Raw genomic sequence first — 19,031 nt, forward strand, 5'->3', positions numbered from 1 at the left:
TGGGAACACCTATACCTTAACTGAAAATCAGTCCTTTGCCAGGAAGCTATTCCTCTTCCACAGCACGTACAGCGTAAGAATGGATGAGGTGTAGCAATGAGAGAAGGCGGCGGCACCTGGTAGGCCAGCCGGACTCCCCTCACAGCGCACACTTACCAAACAACAAACCTACCCTCACGGTGTAGAAATGGCTGGACAATGGAATGGTAGACCAGAAGGTCACCAAGGGAATGATATCCCCTGAGGGTCCTACAAAGTCCCAGGTGTGTCATCAACCAGAAAACTCAGGAAGCATTCCTCTGATCACCTGAGTCTAACCTACTTCTGGGATGTTCACACATCCAGTCCTCTGGAAAAATCTAGGGCTGAGGGAAGGATGGTAAAACTTAGCATTATGAATTGTTATACACAGTCCGGCATGTAGAAAATATTTATTATGACATTATTCATTATAGATGAAGAAAAGATATAGTTTCTTACACCAAATCACAAAGGGGGTGTCAGGGCTAGGTCAGCAGCAGCCCAGCAGCCAGAGTGAAGCAGGGTCCCCTCCTCAGCCCTGATGGCGGCAGGGTTCTGTGGGGGTGGGCTGAAGATGGGCGGAGAAACTGTCTTCATAAATTCATTAAGCAGTTAAAAAGCAATCTCCCAAAAGCACCAAAACCACACAATAAATGTTTTCCCTCTAAAGTACAAATGTATAGCTTCACTATCACCCCCAAACATTAAAAGAATAAAACCTTTCCCCAGGAAACGCATGTCCAAAGTAGATTTCACACAAACAAGGAGGAGCCATGCAGGTGCTTGTTCAGGGGCCACAGGTTGCTCTCACTCCTGTGGGAGGTGCACCTCTGGCACTGCTTGCAACGTCGGTACTGCTCACACTGGTCCAGGAGGAAGAGCTTGTCTGAGGCACTGAGGGGAAGCGAGGAAAAGAAGCCATCAGCAGTGCTCCCTGAGTCCTTCCTAGGGCCTAGTTTCCAAGCCAGTGCAGTGGGAGGGACACAAAAGAAAAGTAACACCTTGTCCCTGCCCTCCAGGACTTACTACCCACCTGTAACCTCCCACCTGCAGTTTCTCCCTCTCCACGCTGCTACCTGCAGCTCACCCCAGCTCAGCTTGGCATCTCCTGCTTCCAGACCTCCAATGTCTCCTCCTTCCCCAGTAAATAAAAGGCTCTGAGTCTGGTGCCTTCACAACAGTCCAGCCCCCTCCCCAACCACAACTACCCAAACCCTCAGAGAACACATAACCTGCCCAAAGTCACCCAGCCAGCGAATGGTGGCTCCAAAGCCTTTGTGCTGGCTGCTTTGCCACGTGAATGCACCTGTACCTGGCAGCCTCCCAGGAGACAGTGTTTGAGAGGACACCAGGTCATCAAGCTGCTGGTTAACAGTTAACACCCCAGCAGCCAGTGAAGAGTAGACTTGCAATAAAATGTCCCAGGAGGACTGAGGCCTCTGCAGAGTTACAGACAGGCCAGGGAGTGGAGACCAAGAGGAAGAAGACAAAAGAGGCTCAAAGCAGAGATGAAGGGACGGCAGTGACTGATTTTCTACTTGAACAATTTTTCTTGATGATACAAGACAGTGCCTACTTTGTTCCCCACCCTCTCAAAATTTCTCGTACATGGGTGAAATTCTGTAAAAAAAAAAAAAAAAAAAAAAGGAGCATCACAGACAACCATAAAAGGAGGAAACACAAAACCAATCTTGGCAGTGGGCAGGAGAAGACCTACTTGGCTTGCCTTGGTCATAGTACAGAGTACCATGTGCTAACTGCATACGTCTGAACTTTGTTTTTTATTTTGCTTTGTTTTCTTTTTAACACCAACCAATTCCTTCTTCTTCCCTGCAGCCTACTGAAGTCCCAGGTCTTTAGGGCAAGGTCCGCTCTGCCATGTCTCTGGAGCAGCTTCGTTATCCTCACTCAAGGTTATTACCTATGTCTCCTCTATCCTTGATCACGATGTTGGCCAAGCATTCTCCCGAAATCCAACTAAAATCTCCCTGGCATTAATCTCACTGCTTTCTCCCATCATTGACAGAATGGCTTGAAATCGCCAACTCCCTTTCCCTTCCTCTTCCAAACAACCAAACAACCATACTTCCCCTCTGGAACCTATTTTCCATGGTATCCCTCATACTTTCATTGTCACAAAATATGGGTTCTCCCCATTAGAAAGATGGCGAGAAATGCCTGCAAAGAAAATCTAAAAGGAAAAGGAGAGTTACAGATCAAGAACCATTGTAACAAATTTTACCCATGATAAAAATTAGTTGATAATTAGCAATTTAAAATATTACATTGGTATATTCAGGTTTGAATAACATTTGATTATATAGGATTAGTCTGTTTCTTCAAGGTTTTAACATTCTATGAAATCATACCTTACATTTGTAAAGTGTTGTAATTTTTTTAAGTGTAATACTCTTCCACCTCCTTATTTAATCTCAAAAACAAACTCCTCTGTTAAGCTAAGTCAGGCAAGTGTTTACTTTCCCCATCTTACAAATAAGAAAAGTCAGACAAAACTATGACCTGCCTTTCCAAAGTTAGTGTCAATGTTCAAAGCCCTGAGTAGATGCCTTGACTCTAGATGGTAAATAGATAGCTTATGGAGAGGGGACAGGGATATAATAATACATTTCAAGAGGGTGTTCTTGGTTGGTTCCATAATGGGTTTCTCACTTTTCCAGATGCCAAACTTACCCACAACCCCTTGAATCTGCTCTTAAATGACCATGCTCTAAGCCTCGGATGTGTTCATATGGAAATTCACTCTCCCTATTTCCAACTGGTTATTTTCAATGAGAATTCCCACCCTCCTCCTCCCCCAGGCCTCTCCATCCTCCACAAAAAGAAAGCTGCCCTATGCAGAGGCAAAGCTTAGGGCAGAGATGGCAACTATATAACATACCACACAGCATTCTCCAATCCCATATTCATAACAGACATTTCTAATACATCACAGCAGTTTTTCCCAATGGACCCAGAATTCTTTTCTCCACAGAGTTCTCTAGGCAGACACTACTAAACACCTGGAGTTGGCACTTGAAACCTATCTGCCATCCCAGGATTAGAGGAAAGTGAACAAAGAACAGAGGGGATTTTCTTTGCAAGCAAAGAACTTCTGGATCCAACCCGGTATTACCGCTGGAACGTCTTCTCCTCCAGGTCTCGCTGCCTCTTCATTGCAGCACTCCTTTCCCAGTCCTCCTGTAAGCTTTGTTTCATTCTGTTCGCTCGCTCCAGCTCAGCATTTCTCTCTGCCAAGTGCCTACAGAGAAAAGAATACTCCGATTCCATTCACAATACTGGGAATGGCGTGCACCAACCTTCACAGCCCCATTCCTTTTATGGTAAATTAAACAAAAACCTCTGGCTTTGTTCACTACTCTTTGAAATATACTAAAAGTCATGAACACTGTAAAAAACAGAGAGAAAATCCTAGCTCTCAAATAATTTATAGGTCTAGGACTTTTCATCTTCAATTCTGATTTAAGTGATTAGGATTGAAAACTTTTTCTATTTAGCAAATTCAGCCTTTAAAGCCATTATTTTCCTTTGAGGCTAATTTAACTGATCTGACGAATCATCTCAAATGGATTTCCAATACTTTATGTTTCTTTCCTCGTATTCCAGCCTCTCAGCTGTCAGTAATCAGCCTACCAGTTACTATAGGCATTTTACAAGACAAAGTAGACAGGCATATAAAGGAGAAAAGAAACAGAAGTGACTGGGCAAAAGAAAATGAAATCAAGAAAATATCTAACATTGTGAAGAAGGGAGGGGAAAAAAAGGAGCAGTTTTTGAAGGTCATATCTTTAAAGACTATAACATAATGTCTCTCTCTCCAAGTACAATGTCCCGATATTCCCAATGTTAAGTGCTTCTATTACTCGTCTCCAAACACGTAGTCACTGCGGTTGTGAATCACCTAAACCTGGTTCAAATTATTTATTTGAATTAGTTATTGTCTATTTCTTGCCCGACTGTAACTCTTACCATCAGTTCTGGAAGAGATTTCACGAAATGAGACCATTGACTTAGCCTGTTCTGAAGGGCTTCGTGTTACAGATAGCAACCACCACTAGGTGTCAGGACGCACCAATAAAAATCAATAATATGGGCCAGCCAGGTGGCTGAGGTGGTTGGAGCTCCCTGCTCCTAACGCCAAGGTCTCCGGTTTGATTCCCACATGGGCCAGCGAACTGCCTCCTCTACAGCTAAGACTGTGAACAAAGGCCCTCCCCGGTGCGAGTTGCCCTGGGCTGCTGAGTGCTGCTGCTGGCTGCTGTGTGAGATGACTGGCGACCGACTGCTTCAGTCTGGGGGAGCGTAAGGCTCATAACACCAGCATGGGCCAGGGAGCTGTGTCCTATACAACTAGACTGAGAAACAAGGACTTGAACCGGAGTGGGGGTGAGGGAGGCGGAAGAAGGGGAAAAAATCAATAATATGCTCTGTACCAATTCCCATTTCCTAAAACAACCTGGCCACATTTTCCTCGAACTAGCATTGGTTCAACAGCTACTATGCAGTCATTATAAAGATCAAATGAAATAATATACAGAAAGGGCCAACAGCGATCCCACAATGGAAGCTCAATGACTGAATGGTACCTATTTTTTTTTCATAACTTTTTTCTTTTCATAGTTTTTTAATTGTAGTAAAAAACAAAACACAAAATTAGCCATCTTAACCACTTTTAATTGTACAGGTAGTGTTAAATATACTAATATCATTGTGCAACAAATCTCCAGAACTCTTTTCACCTTGCAAAACTGAAACTCTATACCCATTAAACAACTCCCCTTTTTTCCCTCGCCCTGGCCTCTGGCAGCTATCATTCTACTTTGTTTCCATGAATTTTACTTCTCTAAATACCATATATAAGTGGAATCATATAGTATTTGTCTTTTTGTGACTGGCTTATTTCACTTAACATAATGTCCTCAAGGTTTATCCATGTTGTAGCATGTGTCAGAATTCCCTTCTTTTTAAAGGCTGAATAATAATCCATTGTATGTGCATACCACATTTTGTTTATCCATTCATCTGTGGTTGAACATTTGGGTGGCTTCCATTGCTCACATGCTGATATGAACATGAGTGTGCAAATATCCTTAAGATCCTGCTTTCAATTCTTTTGGATATATACCCAAAAGTCCAATTATTGAATCATATGGTAATTCCATTTTTAATTTTTTGAGGAACCACCATACCATTTTCCATAGTGGCTATACCAATTTACATTTTCACGAACAGTGCGCAGGTTTCCTATTTCTCCACACCCTTGCCAGCACTTATTTTCTGTTTTGTTGTTTTTTTTGATAGTAGCCATCCCAATGGGTATGAGATAATCTCTCTCTCTCTCCCGTTTTAGTTTTCTTTATTTTTCCCCTTTACAACATATCATATTTGCATTTTAGTGGTTTTTGTCTACCACTAAATAAACTACTTTCTTCCTTTTTAATCTTTTGAATAGTCTAAAAGAAATATCTGTTAAATGCTTCATGGTGTGTGTAGTTGTAAGAAAAATCTATAATTGTTCTTGATTTGGATATTTTACAAGCAATCAAACCACAGACACTATAATACAAGATAAAAGACAACACATTTTATCTTTGCATTTGTGAAATCTTATTATACTGTTCTGACAACGTATAAATGTTTTCTTTTCATAGGCCCTAAAGAAAAAAAAAGATAGCCATCTTATCTATATTTATATCTATATCTATATATCTATGAGTGGAATTAAATTATGAATGGAATTAAATTATTAAATTGTATAATATAAAACACATTTTCAACCTCCCTTTCCTCCTACCTTGCCATCTTTATTCACTGGAGTGGAGAATTGCTGTATCTTAGGTTCATATAAGTAAATATCCAATAAAACATGAAAATCTCTTATCTTGGAGAGGGAAAAGTGTAGTTAAATGCTAACTGACCTCTACTTCACACAGTGCAAACGCTGACTGCTGATGGTTGAATGAGGCTCCCCCGCCCACATTCCACAAAATATAAAACCATTTGTTAATGAGCAGCTATCATTGTGGTTTTCATTTGCAATTCCCTGATGCTTAGTGATGTTGAGCATATTTTCATATGTTTTTTGGCCATTGTTATATTATTTTTGAAAAGATATGTTAAAAAGTTAGTTTAATTTAAATACCTAGGAAGCAAGAAAATGAAGTGGGTCTAGAGAGGAGATGAGTGTTCTCACAAGACTGATGGTAGAAGCAAATTGCTGTACCTTTTCAGAAAGCTACCGTGTTTCCCCGAAAATAACACCACGTCTTATATTAATTTTTGCTCCAAAAGACACATTAGCGCTTATGTTCAGGGAATGTCATCCTGAAAAATCATGCTAGGGCTTATTTTCCGGTTGGGTCTTATTTTCGGGAAAACATGGTAACAATCAGTATTTGGTAATATTTAAAAAGTGTCATTCATTATACTTGAAACTAATATAATATTGTATGTCAACTGTAATTGAAAAATTAAAAATTAAAATAAATAAAATGTGTCATATACTTGATCTGGCAACCCAACTTTTAGGTATTTATCTAATAGAAACCAAAAAAAGTATAAATTATATATAAAACCAGTATATATTGAAAATGTTTAATGCAGAATTGTTATTATAGTAAAATATCTGGAAACAAAATGATGTTCATGAATAGTGCAAAAGTTAAATTACAGCAATCCATACTGTATATATTGTGCTGTTATTAAATAGAAACAATGAATTTCATATATAGGTACTGACATGAATATAAATTAATGGCACATTATAAGGTTAAAAAAAGGTTGGGTTGCAGAGTAATGCATAAGAGCTCACAGGTCTCATTTTCATTTATAAAAATGGAAAGAAAAAAATACATGTGCATGTTGTTTGAATATATTTGTAAAGAATAGGAAAAAACGTGGAAGACTACATATTAACCTTAACACAGACTACTTGGTGGGGGAGATTATTAATCTTTCTTTAATCTCTCCACTAACTGACATTTAATCAGATTGAATTGTTTTTGTTTTTCTTTTAAACAAAAGCAGAAAAGTTTAAAGAAAAAAAGTGAAAAATACTTCAGCGAGCCGGTTTGGATCACACAGACTAAATTATTCCCTTTGGAAAAAAATGACCTTCAATTTGCCACACAAACACCTAAGATCACATTTTGACATGGACCAGAGGGCAGAAAGCTGGAAAAGATAAGCAAAGTGAGAAAATCTGGAATAACCCGTAAAGGATATAGAAACAGAAGACAGGAGTCTGACACATACAGAAAAGGGGATCTATAACCAGAGCTTCCACAAGAGAGAGATACCCAAATAAAGACCACAGCTCGTATTTGTCCAGAGCTTTGTGGTTTCCAGAAATGCTCCCACACACGTAATCTCATTGAAGTCTCATAGTAAGGATAGGTAGGGCAGGTATGACTATCCTTACTTTTCACAGGAGGAAAAGAGGGCTCAAAGACACCATGTGTGAGTTGGCCCAGGTCATACAGCTTGGAAGTGACAGAGTTTAAGCATAGTGGTGTTAATAGTAGGTGTTAATAACTTTTCTTCATAGGGTGAATTGTGAGAACTAAACAAGATGAAGGAGAGAGAGAGGCGGGGAATAGGGGAGAAGAAGAAGAAAGCAGGCGGAGGAGGAAAAAGAAATGACTGGGTCTCTTACTCTTCTTTTGTCCTCTGAAGCATCAGCAAATCCCACTTCTGCTCCCGCAGTTGGCGCAGGATGGCTTTTCTCTTGTGGTTGGCAGCTGCCTCCAGCTGGTGCTCCATGTAACTCTGTTCTCGCTTTCGCTTTTCCTCCACCAGCTCAGCCCAATTATTACCAAAGATGGGCTCAAGAGAGTCTGGCTCAGACATGGGCAGCTGGGAGTGTTTGTTCTTTATCTGAATCAGGGACATACAGAATGCAGATTACAAGTCTATCTGGGAATAAACTTTATGCACAGGCTGCAGCACAGGAAGACACCAATACCTTAGAGGCAGGAAGGAATGGGGAGGTCGGAAACCACCAGATGGGGAACACTTACGGGTATTCATAACATGCAGTATTTATGCACCTTTACAGAGGGCTGCGGAAGTACTGCACAATGTTAAACTCACCATTGTTCCCATACCTGTGCATCCAAAGCTCTCTTGTAACATTCCATTTCTTCCATCTTGTCTTTTATGTATCTGGCTCTTTGTGCAGCAAGTCTGGCAGTAAAGAAGAAGAGAAGGTGGGGACAACGTTTGTTACAGAGTCTTCAGTACTACAGTTTAACATCAAAGCACATCTAATAAGTATTAATAGGAATAAGAGGCCGGTAAATAAAAAGTGGTATTTCCTTCTAGGAGCTTTCATTTTAAGAAAGAAAATTTTAACCCACAGGCCAGTGAAGAATGTATTGAACACAGCACAGACAGGACAGGTATAATCAGAGGACCAACCGCTGTACAAACGCACTTACAACTAAGCGAAGCCCTCCTCCTCCCCCGTGCTTTAAAAAAAAACTAGATAGGAAAAGAGGAAGTGTCTATTAGTTCTATAAAATGATTCATCAGAAGATTCCTTTTTAAGAAAAGTGATCTCTCCTATTATAAATTATGATTCTATTACATGCCACCTCCAGGGAACCCACATGATCTGTAAAGTGAGTGTAACGGAACATACACATTTTACAGAAATACACATTTTTGCTCACAGATACTAGCTTATGATTTGTTTTGGGAGTCTCTCTCACGCTGGAGTAGCCTCCTTCATTGCTCTGCTAACCACAGCCCCAGAAGTGTGGCCCCCCCCTTAGGCATGTTTGAACTTCGTGGGACCCATCCTATCCTGGGCCCCAGGTCACGCAAACAGGACCTATCAGATTCTCTCCCCTGGAAATTTGGCATGGAGACTAACACTCATCCACATTTAAGCTGGAATAAAGACAATGCCATTTAAGGAGCTGTGGGCGTGAGCAGAGGGAAAGCTTTTATTACATGGCTTTTTAGTCCCCATACTTTCCTACCCTCGGGTAACATAGGACACCCCTATATACTTATAATAAAATCTCAGCTTTGCCTCGACATCACCTGGAAATAGCCTGAAATGATGTCCTGTTCAAGACAAGTCCCTTCCACCATCTACCAGTATTAGTGACCACAAAATGATACTCTATAATTAACGTAATTATAGGTTGGCAATCATTATTATGGTGATCATTAAAATAATAATGGCTTTTTCACTTTCTGGATGAAATGTTATGCTACGGTACTGGCTGCTAGTTGGGTTAGTTTGCTCAGTTGGTTACAGTTGTGCTAAACTACCAAAGCTGATTTAATCCCACATGGAAATAAGCTTCACACGAAAATTTCGAATCTGTTTTTCAGAGTGTGTCTAGTTAGACTCACTCCTCTGTGAGTTGCACTTGTTCTAGGTGGTCCATCAACTCTTTGTTTTGTCTTAGCTTGTTTTCCTTTTCCCGTCTATTATCCATTTGTTTCAGGAGACTCTGTAAATATTCCTCTTGCTTTAAAGCATTAATCTCAGGACTGAATGGCCGTTTATCAAATAGGAAGGATTTCTAGAATGAACGAGAAGTAATTTATTTATTCTAGAATATCGAAAAGCAACAAAGAACAAAAGCAAAAATTCAGACGACTAAAGTCCATCAAAAAGTATGGATTAATTTATAATATTTGCCCCATCCTCAACACATTAAGCACTTAGTGTTCAGATAACCCAGAACATCATATGAATGTGCTCAAGGGTGAATCTGAGCAGGAAGAACCGAAGCCCAATGTCTGATACTGAGACGAAAAGGGACTTCACGGACTAGGTAGGTCCTGACCTGAGACGTACATAATTGTACAGAGATGGCAAAACAGAATTCTGAGTGAGTGCAAAAGCATGAGCGAGGACAGGGAGTTGGGAAGGAGAAGAACTGAACACTCAGCTGTGGACCCGGCCATTTCAGAGACTGGTGATTCAACACAGACAAAGGACAGAGATCCACAGAGAGCCTCGCTCTCCTTGGGCCTGCATTCTACTGCAGGAGACAGACAGGGAACAAGCAAATGATACAGCAGATCACTTCAGGTAGTGATACGTGCTACGAAGCCCTTATGATAGCAAGTGACTGGGTGGGAATAGGATTAAATTGGTTGGTTATTAGGGAAGGCTTTTCAGTGGAGATGATTGAATCACCTTCATTGCCAATATCAGGAGACCTGTGCCCCATACAGAAGGAAGAAGCTAGGTGTGTTTAATATGCAGGAAGGAAGACTATGTGGCTGAGGCATAGGGAGCAAGGGGAAAGCAGAAGTAGATGAGCTCAAAGAGGGAGGCAGGGGCTGTACCATATAGGACCTGACAGGTCTGAAACAGGCCCAGTTGGGACCCCCACAGAAGAGGCCTTGCAGTGTCCCCGGCCTCGCCTCTCCCTGCCCTAGAGCTTAACAATTGATCAACCCCTCCCTGTAGTTTGAGCTTGGAATGTCCTGTCCCAGTTCCTAAGCTTAGGATGTCCCATCCCAGTTCCCTGCTTTAGATAATTACCCTGAAACTTATGCTTGCTTACTAGTCACAATGCCCCCTGCCCCTGTGCTTGCCGATTACATTCTCTATGGCCTAGCATTCTTTCCAGGTTACTCTCATCACTGCTCCTGAGTTGATGACCACATTAGAGAGGCACATCCATCGCCAGAGGGGAGGCTCCATTCAGACCCCCGGAACCATCACGCAGCCTCTGGAGGAACGCCCGGATTTTCCCTTAAATATCCCAGGCTGGTCTGAGAATGTTAAGGCAGTTTTTGGAGGTGTGACCCCTCTGCCTTCTCAGACCACCGATGCTCTGATAATAAACATATTCTACGACCCAACTCCTCTGTCGGTCTATTGGCTGAAGGACGCAGGCTGCACGAGTCCCAGACTCGTTTGGCCTCAGGTTTCAGGTCCAGGTAAACTTCAATTTTGTTTGCATTCAGTGGGAGCCCATCAGGTATTTTAGACAGGAGGATGATACGTTTTGGTCTATAGTCCTGAAAAATCGCTTTGGCTGTGGTGTGGACAACAGATGGTAGGAGGGCAAGAAAGGTACCAGCAAACCTCATTAGGGAGGGCGCTGCAAAAGTTTAGCCTCATAACGTGGCTTGGGCTAGGGTGGTAACATTGAAGATGAAGAGATGTGAAGCGATGCTGGACACATTTTGGAAGGCAACTGGACTTTCAGATGGTTGGAGGTGGGGGACAGAGGAGGAGGAATCTGGAATCCCTCCTAAGTATGAGGTGCGGCCACTGTCTGGCTGGCGACACCACTTACTATAATGGGAAGGCTGAGAGAAGAACAGGCTGACAAGGGGAATTGAAAGTTCTGTTTTGGTATTTTTAATGTTACGATATCTACAGGTATACCAAGGAAGAGATACTAAGTGGGCAGTGATAAATATAATCTGGAATTTATGTTAAGAGGAAAGGCAGGTCATGCCTAAATCTTACAAGCACCATCCTCTCCCTCCCTGCTGCCCCTGCCTGGAAGGTTCTTCCTCCATTCACTTCTTTACCTAATTCCTGTCTCCGAGGAAGTCTTCCCAGATCTCTGGTCTGGGTTAAGTGACTCTCTCTTTTTTTTTTTTGCTCACATAGTGCCTTGTTCAATGACTTATCACCGTAGACTACACTCTTGTCTCTTTCAACCTGTCTCCCCACTACTCTCTTTTGACCGCTTTAGAAAGGCACCTCGTCTTATTCATCTTCGTATCCCTAGCTACCAGCAAAGTGGCCAGCACGTAGGAGTTCATTAACAAATGTTTGATGGATAAAGAGAATGTATTTTATTAGATTTATGACCAGAGTGTCAGACTACCACCTAGATAGTAAGGTGAAAGGAAAAGGACTCAGGCAGAAATAAAGATAGGCACATAATTCCTGAAAACATTAAATGACAAAACAGGTGGCTCATCTCCATCTGAAGCTGGGTTTCTCAAACTTTAATGCACCTACAGATCACTTAAGTATCTGACTCAAATGTAGATTCCCATTCTGGAGAGCTGGGGAGGGGCCCTAGGTTCTGCATTTCCAGCAAGCGCCCAGGTCATGCTGGTTCTCTTTCGATCAGCTCTTCCTGGGGCAGGACGTTAGTATATTGCCCCGTACCACCTATCCCAGGTCCTGGTTGAGAATTTCTATCATTAGCAAGCACTGCAGTGGCTAAGGAACTGTACTGTGAACAGTGGGAAGGCACACACTGGACAAGTCCTGCCCTAGGAGGACGATTCAACCCTGCATAACCCACTTTTCACCTCTGCCACTTAAAAACTGACACAACCTGCCATACAGTGTGAACGAAAACGAGGCCACATACTACATCTGACAAGCTCAGGGTGGGGCCACAGGGCAGGCCTTACAAACTTGGTGACCAAAAGTTACTACACGAGATGGTCTGATCACAAATTCCTAACTGGGCAGGTGGTCACATCCCAGGCCTATAGCTTCCTTAGCAAAGGTCATCCTTTACCTTAATTGAGGGAGTTCCGTCCACTGTTTTTATACATCTAGGATAATGTACCTTTGAAATGTCAGAGTAATTTTCTTTTCCTACCCCTCCAAGGCACCATCGTAGGCACCAGAGGAGAAGACCACAGAACCCCTTATACCATCTCTATGTGCTGTAAATGTTAATTATTGACTATCCTGTACCCACCAATGTAAAAGACGTATGTACTTCTCCATTTGCCTTTTATCAAACCCTAGAGACTTCCCCACTTTGCTTTCTCCCGCCTCCCTTATCTACCACCGATGGATTTGATGTAACCCTCCTTACGTTCTCTCCTTTGATTATAATGTATCAAATAAGCTGCAAAAACTACCACTGTCTAGAGCATTTTCTCCACCCGTTGAGATTTTGCTTCCAGGCACATCCTCAAAATTTGGGCTCAAATAAACTCTTAGAACACTTTTCTATAGGCTGGACATTCTTTTGCTGACAACAGAGAGTGGATCCAAATAATCACAGATGGGGAAGGTATTCACAGTGGAAATTCTGAAAAGACCCTTACATAAAATTCAGGTTTCTCATTCTTGTGGCTTCTCATAGCATCGGCAACTCCAAGATTATAGGCAGCATTTTTTTGATTCTGTTGTCTAATAGCCAGGCTTCTCATCTTTGGGGGGGAGAAAGCATATATTGAAACAGAGCCTTTAAAAAATTTAGTTCTATTACATAAAACTAATCCAACCAAAGTAGAAACCTGCCTTTTGGAGGCAGTGGTAATTCCTGATATCGTCATAGATTTATAAAAGCTGTTCTTGGGCTTCAAACAACACCTCTACAGGGACCATAAGGAGGAATGGGAGATTTCATAAGTGGTTACCTGATACCACAAATGCGAGAGAGGGCAACAGGGTCAATTAGTGGAGGCCACAGAAATCTGGACAGTGCAAACGTGAAGGCGCCATTCTGTCTTTGCTTCTTGAGATAGGCCATGAATTTGAAGGAAGCAGCCTGACCAAGATTATATTTTACCAGAAATCAAAAATAAAGCCATATAAATCCAGGAATTCCACCTTTAACACACAGTCCTTTTGGGGGGGAGAAAATCAGCGATATGTACAAACATTTAGCTGCATGAATATTCCAACGTTGTTTATTAATAGTGAAAACGTGGACCCAACCTACGTTTCAGTCCTCAGTAAATAAGTAAATGATTAAATATGCTACAGTACAGACAGATTATGGAATATTTTGAATGGCATTTTATAATCCTGGTCTACTGTCCCATGTTAAACACTCTGTAACTGAAGTGTTCAACTACCTGGGATTTGAAGAGAGCTTCTTTATCTTTCAGGATCTGATATTGCTGTGTGAGCTGCTCATCTTCTAGCTCTTTCCTCCTCCTCTCTTCACTGAGGAACAACGGGGAATTTCGTTGAGCTCGTTGCACACAGACATAACACAACTCCTACAATACCAAGTTTTACAACACATTAATTTTTTCCTTTTCCTTTTTTGCCTTCACATGCCCTTCACAAGCTCTCCAAAGGCTGAGGATATCAAGAAGCAAACATTATAAAAGGATATGTGAATGACAATTAGCAAAGTGGGCCTCACACATATTCAAGAGGATTTAATGAAACTCTCATTTGATCAGAAGTATCTATAGCAACTGAAAATTAGTAAGAGATTTCCCAACCTTATTTCTGTTAACTAACAGATTTTGACTAGTAGATAGATTTTTTACAGTCCGATTTGGGGTCCTGAGTACTTAAGCCATACTCATATATTAAAGCAAGAGCAATTCCAAGAGCTCGCATTAAGAAACAGAAGGAAGATTCTGTTGGGGTTTTATTTGTCTGAAGAAACTGTACCTGGCCGGCCTGATGATGACCCTGGCAAGACGTGGCTGGAGAAATTTTAGGCTTTATTTCATTGTCATTTTTCAGACATCCTGGAGATGATAAGCTATAAAAAAAATGGAACATTAATTAATGTTTAACACAGTCTGACATCTAGAGCAATGACAATTTTGGAGGCAAGTGTACGAGAAAGAAGAGCATCTCAGTGGTTTTCTTCAAAGTATCTGTATGTATAGAGGTTAAGAGCCTATGCCCTGTAGCAGATAAAACTAGGTTTGAATCCCAGATTTTTTGCTGTAAACTGACTGGCATTAGACAAGCTGGGCAATCTTGCCAAGTGTCACTTACCAATTCTGTGAAATTGGGATAAAATGTATTCATTCTACAAAAATGTATGGAGTGCTTGCTATGTACATTGTTCTCTGTATGGGAGGTGCGATGAAGAACAAAACACACACACACACAAATCCCTGTCTTCATGGAATTAACATTCTGCTGGGGACAGAGGGCCAATAAACAAGATAAATAAGTGAATTACATAGTATGGTCGATGGTGATCAGTGCCATGCAATGCTGAAGGAATGGAGTATTAAATCAGAAGGTGACGTATGAGTAAATACCTGAAGGAAATGAGGCAAAAATAATAAGAGATACCTGATTTTTAAAAAAGGCATCATCCCAAACACAATAAATGAGGGCAAAGTCCTTGAGGTGGAAGCATGCCATGTTCAGTGTGGATGGAGGGAGTTGAGTTAGTGAGATGAAAGGAGAGAGAGCGGGGATTGGGCAGGATCCTCGCAGGCCATCGTAATGTCTTCGGCTTTTGCCCTGGGTAAGAATGGGAAGCCACCGAGGGTACAATGTCCAGTACTAGCAAAGCTGTAGTGAAGACAGCAGGCCCTCATATGATTGCTACTAGAAAGATAATTTGGTATAATCTTCCTGAAGATAATTGGTGATGTGCATCAAAGGCATGAAAAATGGTCTCATCCCTTATTGCTAAAGTTGACTTTAAAGTTTTCATCCTATACAATATTCAGATGTGTATAAAGAATGATGTTTAACTAGATTTATCACAACATTATTATAATATAAAAAAATTTAAAATCATCTAAATATTCAATAGGAGGTTAGTTAAACAAAAGGTTTAATCCATGAGATGATATGTAATCATTTGTTTATGTTTTAGAATATTTAAAGCCATGGGGCTCTTCCTCACTTATTGCTAAATGTAACAAAGTTTTATTAAAAATGTGTGTATACAAGTATATTGCAGTATAAACACATGTATTAGGTTTGTGCAAAAGTAATGCGGTTTAAAAGGTTAAAAATTGCAAAAACCACAATTACTGTTGCACTAACCTAATATATATTGCATGTGCATTAAAATGAAGAATATATACCATAACGTCAACAGAAACTTTCCTCTATTTAGTGGAATTATGGGTGATTTTTTTATATCCCTTGCTTTTTATCATTTATTCAAAATTTCTGTGATAAACATGTATGACTTCAGTAATCAGCACAAAAAAATAAAACAAAACATTTTTTGGTCAACTTCTATAGGAACTTCTATAGGAAACCTTCACTAACAATCCCTAACAATTAATTAATTCCCCCTCTTTGCAGCTTCTGTACTTTCTTTTGTTGTTTTCGTGACATGAGTGCATTATTTCTTTAGCGTCAGTCTCCCTACAAGACTAAGTTTTATGGAAGTAGGTTTATATGTCTTTTATATATTTTATAGCTCTGTATCTTCAATGTCAAGAAATTTCCTGGCGCAGTGTGCCCGATGTTTATTGGATTGAACTAAATTAAAAAGTACTAGACATATAATTCTCAATCTTTCATAACAGTGAGATTATCCAAAACAAACATGCTTAGTGTTTTGAACATTTTAATAAATCACACATATGATAGCTGACACATTGTGACAAATTAGTAAACTGAAAATTGACAGCACAATACAAAGTATATAAAGGTACTCAATAAATACTTGAGTAATTTGAGGTCTTAAAAAGTATCCTACTCAAAGGGAGAAGGAGGAAATACAAATTTGTGACATAACATAACAAGAAGAAGACATGGCCATCATAAATTGCAATATATTCATTCATTCAAAGAACATTTATTGAATACTAACCATCTTTGGAAAAACTGCTTTCCAATTGGATTTAAACATGAAATTGTGTCATATCATAATATCCAAGCACTCAGAAAACAACGAGGGAAGTTTTCCCAAATCCAAAAGGAAAGTTAGATGTTTCCTCCTCTGTGCTATTTTATCCTACTGAATTTATCACTCTCTCTATGGCTCTTTCCCACTAGATCACGGGTCCTACTCATGTTTATTATCCCCACCACCTAGCATAAAGTGCAACAGGAAAAATACCAATGCCTTACCTTTCAGGGTTCACATTCTTCCCACCATTCCCACTCTGCTCAAATTTATTTGGCAAGTTGACGCCAGTCATTTTGGCAGAGGAGACAGCTTGTCTATCTTGAAGTCCCCTGGGTGATAAGATCTCTGTAGAATGAATGAAAGTGGGTTCACTTTCAACTTTTGATGGGTGGTTTGTACTTAACATAGATTTTTAAAACTCATAATTTTACCAGGGAAATTTTTCACCTAAGATATGCTTTCTTAATGTTCATTTATTGTCCCTTATCCTAGTGTGGTTTAAAAATATTTTTACTATATACATAATATATGCAAAGCATATATGGCTGGGTACTTTAGGAAATAAGAGGAGGCAAGTCTTTGCCCTTAAAGATCTTTCAATAGATATAGTTGGAAAGAAAAATAAGATATAAACAAAAACATGAGCACTCCCATGTGTGGACGTCTTAATACGTGCCAACAGTGCTAAGTGCTTTATACACGTTGCATAAATAGCAACTCGGGACAATGGTGCAAAACATCTAAATCCCAAACAAATGGTGCAATCTTTAAGGGTCTGACATGTTCAGGGTAGAGAGAGGCCACTCAGAATCCAGTGATGAAAGAACTGTTCGTGGAGGAAGTGAGATGTGAAAAGGGTGCTAAAGAGGATTGGGATAGACTGTAAGAAAAGGACGGGCATTGCAGGCAGGAGGGGAAAAGTGAACAAAAGTACGAAGTCACGGGGGGAAAAGGTGTGTTAGAAGAACATGAATAGACAATTTTGCTCAAAGAAGTCGTCTGTAGGGAACAGGGACAGATGAGGCTAAGGAAACGAAAGCATTTGAATATTAAGCTAAAAGTTTATATGTAATCTTGTAGGCCACATGTCACAAAACCAACATCTACAAGACAATGTTTGCCCATTGACATGTTTTGTTTGGTCCAATCAGCGTTTTTTGTTTCAACCTCAATTAGTTGTCAACATTTAACGACCATCAGGTTTCACACGTCAAGATCTCTGCTTCTCTTGAAAACTCAGAAAATGTGATACCAGTTGGCTCACATTTCCACAAATCAACAATCTGATAGAGGAACAGTCCGCAGAGGGTAGTCTGGCAACGCCTGCGGATTCCCAGCACCCTTTTAAAAAGTCTTTGAAGTTCTAGTCTTCTTCAACCAAAACAACACATCACAAATTTATGAAGACATAGATATGAGTGTCTTCTATGAAGCCAGATACCAACAATGTAAAATGACCACTCTTCATTTTTCATTAAAATTATTTATGCTAACATGTTTCCCTATCATGTTACATCCAGACCACTTTATGCGTTTACTACCTACTTGGGCCCTACAGGCCTCTGAGGTTTACCCTCATTTAGCAATGGGGAGCCAGCGAAGAGATCATAACCTAAGAGCCTAAGAGTCATAGAGTGGTTAAGGGAAGATACAAGATTCTAGGTATAGGAGATGTTGGTTAGAAGAATACATTCGTGATAGATTCGTGATTATTTAGTAATTCGTGGAGTTACTAAACAATATAGCTATAATCTGTCACTCAGTAAAGAGTGAACAGAAGCACAAAGTCAGGGGAGGACAAGGCATGTTAGAAGAACATGAATAGACAATTTTGCTCAATCTGTCACTGTCACTCAGTAAAGAGTGACAGATTATACCCAGAAACCACTGGCCTACCTCTGACGCCTTCTTCTTGGTCTGTCTGGTCTTTTAATTTGCTCTTCCTTTGTGTATTCTTTCTACCTTCTTCTACAATGGTCTCCATAGGTGGTTTGTTCTCCATCTCCTTGAGCTCAATCCTAGGAACAAGCCAAGATGTTTGCCCATTTGGACCTGAATAGGTGGCTGTGTAAACTCTCAATTCTGAGAAGCAACCCAGCTCACTCACTGATTCTGAAATAAGCCCACTTCTATCAAGGAGGTGAATGCTTTGATTTGCTGAGTACAAATCACTGAGTCACTATGTTTCAGGATAACTCTGGGGGCCAACCAAGACCTTCCTCCTCTCTACTGAGGGCTCAGAAGCAGCTCTTATATAAATTGCTTTATGGGTCTGGATTTTAAGTTTTTCATTTTGGTTTCAGTTTCAATGTATCTGTCTTTCTAGTTCTATAACCGGATGCTATTGGGATGAAACAGTGAAAGGTGGTTGATGGATAGCCTGGAGGCAAGAATTCATTCATAGCTTGGTAGATAGAGAATGCCCAGAAACAACCATTACTTTCTTCGTTCTTTCTCCTTCCCACTTCTCCATCCTTTCCCCCAGGCAAAAGTGAGGGACTT

The 19,031-nt window shown here is 40.5% G+C and overlaps 1 protein-coding gene across 1 annotated transcript in view; it reads right to left on the reverse strand.

Annotated features, from left to right (window-relative positions):
- Window positions 1-412: 412 nt before the first annotated feature.
- CCDC81 (coiled-coil domain containing 81) overlaps window positions 413-19,031 on the reverse strand; it is a 53,176-nt gene continuing 34,557 nt past the window's right edge. The window contains exons 9-18 of the mRNA XM_074335627.1: window positions 18,426-18,547; window positions 16,751-16,874; window positions 14,360-14,453; window positions 13,807-13,953; window positions 13,051-13,155; window positions 9,406-9,578; window positions 8,145-8,223; window positions 7,694-7,914; window positions 3,155-3,280; window positions 413-915 (exon numbers count right to left, since the gene is read on the reverse strand). Of these exons, the coding sequence (XP_074191728.1) occupies window positions 774-915; window positions 3,155-3,280; window positions 7,694-7,914; window positions 8,145-8,223; window positions 9,406-9,578; window positions 13,051-13,155; window positions 13,807-13,953; window positions 14,360-14,453; window positions 16,751-16,874; window positions 18,426-18,547 (1,333 nt within the window). The 3' untranslated portion in view covers window positions 413-773. The remainder of the gene's footprint in view (window positions 916-3,154; window positions 3,281-7,693; window positions 7,915-8,144; window positions 8,224-9,405; window positions 9,579-13,050; window positions 13,156-13,806; window positions 13,954-14,359; window positions 14,454-16,750; window positions 16,875-18,425; window positions 18,548-19,031) is intronic.

This window comes from Rhinolophus sinicus, linkage group LG06, assembly GCF_036562045.2.
Source record: "Rhinolophus sinicus isolate RSC01 linkage group LG06, ASM3656204v1, whole genome shotgun sequence".
Taxonomy (NCBI): domain Eukaryota; kingdom Metazoa; phylum Chordata; class Mammalia; order Chiroptera; family Rhinolophidae; genus Rhinolophus; species Rhinolophus sinicus.